Consider the following 8133-nt stretch of genomic DNA (forward strand, 5'->3'; position numbering starts at 1 on the left):
CTGTGCATTTACTGAATGAGCACTGTGCCGCTGTTCGTCCGACTGTTTGTACTGTACTGTATTTTATTTTATTTTTCTAAACTGTTTTAATTATTCTTATTTCTTTTAATTATTTTAATTTCTCCTATGTAAAGCACTTTGAATTGCCATTGTGTATGAAATGTGCTATATAAATAAACTTGCCTTGCCTTGCCTTTCTTGAGCATCAAATCAGCATATTAGAATGATTTCTGAAGGATCATGTGACTGAGTAATGATGCTGAAAATTCAGCTTTGCAGGAATAAATTATATTTTAAAATATATTCAAATAGAAAACAGTAATTTTAAATTGTAATAATATTTCACAATATTACATATTTTTGCAGAAAAAAATAAATGCAGCCTAGGTGAGCATGAAAAAAATCTAACCAACCCCAAAATTTAGAACAGTACTGTAGATGCCCATAAATATCCACAGTCATATTACTATAATACACATTAACAGAACATATACGAACAATGCATATTAAAATATTTCCAGGATGATACTAACTGAAAAACTGACATGATTTGATACAGTCAAACTAAAAATTATTCAGACACCAGATATCATTTTCAGTAGTGGGTGCAGGACACTATAGTTTGTGCAAGTGAATAATTTTTGGTTCGACTGTATATAGGTTAATTATGAAGAGTAAAGCCATTTTAAACTGCCGTAGTGCTGCCTGTCAGAGCTGGAGTCTGCAGAGACTGTCTCTTCTTATCATACCTCCTCTCTCTAAGCTCAGGCTCCAGGCTGAAGTTATATTTGGGGCTGCCCAGTAAAAGCCTGATCATGCATCCAATGAACTGTGTGATTCTAGGATCAGATAGCGTAGAGCTTTGTAACTAAATGCACTAAATGCAAACAAATGCTTCAGTTTGGCATTCACTTTTCTGAGTCTGCTCTCAGGAACAGCTGTGGGAGTAAATTAAATCCCATTTCTGTTCCATGCAGTGTGTTGCATAATCCTAATTCTGACGTACTGTTTACTAACAAAAACCTGATTCGCATACATAAACGTGTTTAGCTGAAACCCTTTAATGAAAGCTCCCATGTTCACAGATAATTTAAACAAGAGGTTTGACACCATAGACATTACACATTTTTTAAATGGAGACAGAAAAGGCAGAAAACAAAAACAGTGAAAAAAACAACAAAAAAACTCCAGTGTTGGAGTTGTGAAAATCTGCAAAGCTAGCTCCACCCTTGTCAGCTTTCCCTGAAACCTCAGAATGACGTGATAAGAAACCCCAGCAGTGCCGACTGACATTTTACTCCGATTCCACAGGCTTCTCTAACGGCAGACTGTCACTTTTCATTATTGTGTGCACAGAATGTGCTAATGCAAAACATTACTGACGTCAGGGAGAGGTCACCAAGATGGTTTTAATATTCTCTAAATTTCGTAATGAAGTACTGAAACATTCATGAGGTACAGAAAAATCATTTGGACCAGTCCCTTTGAAAAAGAGAAACACAACTTCAAGGCTTATTTATATATACTGTCATTCAAAAAATATATATTAATAATAATAATAATAATAATAAATAATATATTAAATAAATTAATAATAATAGTATATTTTTTAATGATATTGAGATTATCATATAAACATCCTAGATAAATGGATATTATAGCTTGTTTTCAGAGAAAATATCTTGAATTAAGTTTATTTTCTGTTATTTTAATTTGTCATTTTCTTTAGTTTGGCAAACTTTTTTTTAACCATTAATCCTTCCAAATTTAATGAGCCAAAATGGAATAAGAAATTTATTTCAGGATATCTAACTAAGTCTTATCTAAAACAAAAAAAATACCTTGTTATAAGGATGTTAAAATATTTTTTAGCAATTTTCTAGACAAAAATCTAATGTTTCAACACTCTCAAAGATTGTTCATCTGTTGACAATGATAGTCCAATTCTAAATAGTCCTGAATGTAAATGAGATATTTTGACTCGACTGCTGGTTTTCTTGGCTGTGATGAACAGCAAGTCAGACAAATGGTTCTAATCTATCTTTTTCTGGCAGTGTTCTTTGCTTTTTCAGTCTTTCCCAAATCCCAAACAAAGCAGGGGACCCTCTGAGCACATCATCATCTGGTGTAGGACCTCTGCCAGTTGTAAATGGCGTGAATGTTATGTGAGCAGACAGGCAGTCTTTTGCATGTGCTGACGCTGCGATGGCGGAAAGTCTTGCCAGCCCCGCTCACACCCCTCCGCCGGGCCGCCAGCTTGGCACGCTCCTCCGCGGCGAAGAAATCGGTGGTGGCGCGAAAGAACTCCAGTAAGGCCTGGTGGCTCCAGACGATCGGGCCCTCGTCTGATGTGGAGAAGCCGCAGTGGCCTCCGTGGGCAGTCAAAAGCAGGAAGAAATGTGGATTGCTCTCAAAAAGCTCTAAGGGTAGTGTGGCCTGGTCATCCCCTCGGATGGGGTCGTCCTGGCTGCACACACACAGCACAGGAATGGCTACTTCATCTATGTCCCTCAGAGGGTCGTTCCGCTCCCAGTACGCCTCCCAGCTACCTGCTCCCTCCGCCATCGCCCCTTTGGAGCCAGAATGGCAGAACAGAGCCTCCTCCATCGCCTTCAAAGAGCAGCTGGAGAATAAGTTGTCCGTGTGGACAAGCTCCCCGAGCACAGTTTTATACCTGCAGTTTAATCATAATAAAGAGCAGCAAAGGAAGAGTTTTGTTATCATCATCGATTCGAGCAGGCAACCTATTTAGACAGATCACAGAAATCAATAGCACTGGATACGCATCACCAGTCGTTATTATGGCAACAGCATTGTATTTTAATTTGGATCACCCTGAGCTGATTTATTTTAGAAATACCTTAGTGATTAATCCCTTTGAAAAAGACCACACAACTTTAATTTAAATAAGCTTTCATTTATATACTGCCATTCAACGCTCCAAAAAGAAAATGGAATTGGTCTTTTTATCATTAAACTGCCAAAAGATATAAAGACTAATATTCAAAGATTACTTTTTTAATTAAGTTTTCCTTTACTTCCTTTTTTTATATATTTATATGTATTCTTATTTTCTCTTTTTCATACATTTCTTTATCCCACTTTTAAACTGTTCTTGTTTTTTTTAATCATAATTCATACGAAAGATTTTGTGAGCCAAAAAGGATGTTAATTTTTTTTCTTAAACAAAAATATTGCAGTGAAAAATTGCAGGCGACGTGACATTTTGAAAATAGGATTTTTGGGTATATTTGATAGTGTGTGTATTGTGTATTTTTGTTGTCTAAACCACCGATGCCTTGAATTTCCTTCAGGATTAATAAAGTATAAATCAAATCAAATTTAATAAAAATCTTCTAAAATGTTTCACCATCCTTAAAGATAAGCTCAATTCTAAATAGTCTTGAATGTAAACTGAGATATTTTGTGGAAACAGAGGAGCAACCCTACCTGCTGAGGCAGATTTTTTGGTAAAGCAGGAGTGCCCAGTTGAACGGCCTGGTCGGGCCGCTCTCAAACCAGCTCTGGCAGCGGAAAACCGGAGACAGGCAGGCCGCAGCCGTCACATAGCTGGAGGAGCCGCACTCGCCCAAGTAGGACAGGAGGAGCCCTGAACCAGTGCTCTCACTCACGGCGTAGATCTGGCCCGCCGGCTGCCGGTACCGAATGTAGCGCACCGCTTCCCGCAGGTCGGTCGGGTCGCCGAACTGCTGCAGCTTGACGGTACAGAGCGGTGTCCCGTTCTGACTCCGACGGTTGAAGATCACAGGAAGGTAGCCGTGACTCAAAGCTGCCTCACAGAGCTGAGGAGAAAAAACAGAGACGGTCACAGGCCAGATACAGCACACAGGGGTCATACTTCTGCATATAAACAAAGATGTTTTGCTTGAGCCTTGTCCACACCTGTAATAAGTAGTATTGGGTTAAAGTAAAAATAAATATTCTAAACTATACACTTTTCACTTCATTTTGAAACAGAGCGTTGCCATAAACTATCTGTTATAAAATATACAGTTATAAATGTTATACAATATACAGTATATGAGCATACTACTATAATATGGTCGTTGCTACCCGGTTGCTGAATTGTTTTAACATCAGGGTTGTGTTAAATTCTGTTACTCGATGGAAGGACCAGGAACAATGACGCCAAATACCTCAAGTTTCACAAGTCCGAAGAATCCTTATAAACAAACAATCCATCAGAGTGTAAAATATTTTCATATTTTTATATAAGAGTGAGATAAAGGTAAATATATTTAGCTTGAGCTCTAAATACCCCATCCCCCACCCACCCACAAACAAAATTCTAGATCATATTTAATAAAAATAAATTAAAACACAAAAAAATGTAATCAATCTTTTGAAATCCTTAGTTGAATTTAAGCATCACAACATTTTAATGTACAGTATGAAAACTTTATATTAATTTTGTGGAAGATTAGAATTAACTGTGTTATTAATTGTTTTTAAAACTAAGTGAGCATAAATGATGGCAAAAATTATTTAAATGTAAAAAATAAAGCAATTGAACATGCACAATTAAACACCCCACCTTTAAAAAAAATGATAACAATATGTTGTGCATACTGTACCTAAAAATTAAGGATTCAAATCAAGCCAAGAGCAAGGGTGCTGGTGTTTTTCACAAATTTGAGACAAATTTGGACTTAAACATCTCCATGCCATTCCTCTTTTTCCCTATTACTTCTTGTCATCTCGCCTTCTCTTACTGTGAGCAAAATTGCAAAAAGACCAAAAACAAGCAACAGCAATTCTATTCTTCTATTCTAATTATGATTGCAAATTACGTATCGGGCCAAGATGCAAATGAATATGACTTAATAGGAACAGGATCTGCCCAAGTACACCACAGTATTTTCATGTCCCTTACTTGCGTCAATACCCTGAACAGCCAGGAAACACACTGCTTTGCGATGTGCAAACTTGATCCCGTCTCTCGCCTAGTGTGCAATGATCACAGTGTATGTAACATTCCTCTGAATCACACGAAAACACACGGGGTGGACTAGAATTCAACCCCAACCAAACCCTTCAAATGTTTCTATTTTAACATATAGACTTACATATAACCATGAAACAGACACTGCAATACCTATAAAACTAAAAGGGAACCATATGCATTACTTTATAGTTCTGTAAAAAAAAAGAAAAAAAAAAAGAAGCTGGGTCTGTGCAAATTTAAATGCGGTTACTGTACAGTCAGTCTAATCATGGCCGAGTGTCAAAAATTCAGTTTTCACACACACACACACACACACACACACACACACACACACACACACACACACACACACACACACACACACACACACACACACACAAAGTGATTGAGCAAAGTATCCCACGATCCCAAGAACCATTTTTGGTTCCTTAAGAATGTTTTAGTGAGAACCTTTTTTTTTTTTCTTAGTGTAAAAAACATTTAAAAAATATAAAGAACCCTTTTCCACTATAAAGAACCTTTTAGAGGAAATATAAATATAAATATCCTTTCTAGAGGAAAGTTTCAATGGATGTTAAAGGTTCTTCATGGGACCATTGACGCCAATAAAGAACCATTATTTTTAAGAATGCAGCTATTTGACTTTTATATGGCTCTTATCTCTCTACAAAGATATCTTCACCATGACTGCTCTCAGTCATGCCCTACACAAAAAGGAGAAGTAGAAGAGCCTGCTAACACATTGATTATATTCACAATGCACAGCTAACAAAGTTCCGGTGAACACAGAGTACATTTCTCCCGGAATCATCCACGATGGAGTGTGAAATCTAATGAGGTTACTTTTAAGTTGCCTGGAGCTTTAGGTCTGGAACATGGAGTGAGCTCAAAATTGGCTGAGGAGGAATGACTCACTTCTGAAACTGCTACAAAGAGTCAGAGAGAAGCTCTATCATGCATGCTATAATTGCCATAAATAATGAAAAAGTCATGCAGCATCTTCACTTTAATGCAAAACAGTCAGAGTATTCACGTCACCTTACTGTACCCCAGTTTCATACTGTATTCTCAAGACTAATTTGCTCCTTGCCTCTTTTATCATTTCAAATTCAGACAGTGCATAATGTAGCCTCACTCAAAGTACATTTATTAACTCTTTCTGTATCAGTTTCACCTGTCCTGTTTGTTAAATATGACCCCACAGAATGCATTTATCCTGGACAATATGCGGATGATAATGGTTTCATATTGTTTAGCATCAAATGCACGTTAGCTGCCTGGAAAAGCCTGAAAAAAATGTGTGTGTGTGTTTATAAGCACAATTTATAAAACCACTTTTCAGTCTTTCCCCATTCAAGTAGCTTTCCCAAAACATGGTTGCTAAATAAGGACTACAACAAGAACGCGAGTTTACCATTTACCAGACATCCGGTAGTCTTTATATAGCAACTTGTTATAAACAATTTTGCACAACAAAAACGTCACAACAGCAAAGATCTTTAAAAGTGTTTAGGAACCTGCTGCCAACATTTTTTTTTTGCTACATAGTGTTTTAGGTGAAAATTGCATCCAGTGGGTCTTTAGCCTCATTATAATGGCAAAAACATAGAATACCCTTCAGCCATATTCGATTTAGGTATTCACTCAGCTGCATAGCACACTGAAAGGTCAAAGGTGAAAGATCATAATTGGTTCAATAACAATGGGTCAGAGAACACACACACACACACACACACACACACACCCTATATATATATATATATATATATATATATATATATATATATATATATATATATACACACACATTTGTGTTTTGCGATATTCTCAGAAATTGTTAGTCTGTTTTCAATATAAAATAATATAAAATGATCCAAAAAGGCAAGTAGCCTACCTTTAACACATTCCTGGTGATTTTCCCATAGGAGTTGGGAATGATAAGCAGAACGGGACTTGTGGAATTACTGGAAGTCCTGCGCCTCTTGTGATGTGCTGCACCAACAACAGCCCAGTCTAACGCCACCAGTCCATCATCACTCAACTGCAAATGATCTCGGATGAAATGCACGGGACAGTCAAACGGCCACAGAGCACCGTAGACAGTTTGTAAAGACGAACTCATTCGCCAGTTCCATTTAGGTATCGATAACGACTTGCAAAAAGTCATGCAATGTTTGAGAAGGTAGTTTGCCAGCGCAGAGGGCTTGCATATCAAAGCGACTGTGGCTGATTCACCTTGTCCCTCGAGTTTCGAGTCGCATCTCTCCGCGGATCTTTTGCTCTCGCGCCGTGGAAGCAGCAGCGTGGAGTGACTCTCCGCTCCAAAACACTTCACCACTGGCCAGAGTATGGCCATTAAAATCATAAAACAAGCAGCACCAATCCATTCCAGCATTTGAACGGCTTTTGAGGCTGCACAAATAGCCTATACCTCGAAAAGCTTCCGATGTTGGCTTAAAACAACCTATCAAATCACATAAGCTAGTCAGTTTAGTGTTAATTGAGAGCACACTGCACAGGTAGCCTAAAAATGAATGCAACCTCTGGTGGTAGCAAGAATTTAAACTTGAAAGTTTTGATGCAGGGTGTTTTTTGTCCTCATACCCAACAATTCGCCGCTGTTCTCAAAGGTGGCACGTTTTCTCGTTATCAAAATTTATGTCAGAATCATGAGATTTGTTGCCGCCATAGTTCAAAACGAAGCTCCCTCGCTGCCTCCTCTCTTTGTGCTCCGTCGGATTATGCAATAGATCCACTTTCGCAGTCAACTCTTCCCCTGCATCCGCCTGTCAGACTCGTGCAGCGCGTCTTCTGGCATTTTTTGTCCTCATTTCAGTGGTGTGCCACGGAACAACAGCTATTGTAATGAATGATTGTCAGATAGTTTTCTGTGCAGAGGCGCATCACACACTGGCTCGAATCCGTGAATCATCCCTGTTATAGAGAAGGAACGCCCTCTCCAGAAGATGTTATTCATCTGCAAGATACTTTTAGGCTGATGCTGTAATAAATGACTTACTTCTTTTAACCATGTTTCATGACATATTGTCCCAAAATCCTAAATGCCTGGATCATTAGCTTTTAAACAAATCCAACTCTTCTAGGGTAGTTTAAAGTTTTACACATTTAAAAAAAGAAGCGCTTTTTAAACATAAATATCAAAATTA

At 38.0% G+C, this 8133-nt stretch overlaps 1 protein-coding gene across 1 annotated transcript; it reads right to left on the reverse strand.

Moving 5' to 3' along the window:
• Positions 1–425: 425 nt before the first annotated feature.
• Positions 426–7904, reverse strand: abhd15a (abhydrolase domain containing 15a). The gene is made up of 3 exons (XM_082180551.1): positions 6861–7904; positions 3451–3803; positions 426–2674 (listed from the first exon to the last, which is right to left on the reverse strand). The coding sequence occupies exons 1-3, from the start codon at positions 7359–7361 to the stop codon at positions 2119–2121; spliced, it is 1410 nt and encodes a 469-aa protein (XP_082036677.1). The 5' UTR covers positions 7362–7904; the 3' UTR covers positions 426–2118.
• Positions 7905–8133: the final 229 nt, after the last annotated feature.

The sequence above is a fragment of the Leuciscus leuciscus genome (assembly GCF_965113295.1).
Source record: "Leuciscus leuciscus genome assembly, chromosome: 9".
Lineage (NCBI taxonomy): Eukaryota > Metazoa > Chordata > Actinopteri > Cypriniformes > Leuciscidae > Leuciscus > Leuciscus leuciscus.

What these genes read in the sequence shown, in the direction of transcription:
- abhd15a (XM_082180551.1), bottom strand. Translation starts at nt 7,361, where the DNA reads ATGCTGGAATGGATTGGTGCTGCTTGTTTTATGATTTTAATGGCCATA. An exon ending in TCACCAGGAATGTGTTAAAG is followed by an intron (nt 3,804 to 6,860) that starts GTAGGCTACTTG and finishes TTTTCTCCTCAG; the next exon opens with CTCTGTGAGGCAGCTTTGAG. An exon ending in CAAAAAATCTGCCTCAGCAG is followed by an intron (nt 2,675 to 3,450) that starts GTAGGGTTGCTC and finishes ATTAAACTGCAG; the next exon opens with GTATAAAACTGTGCTCGGGG.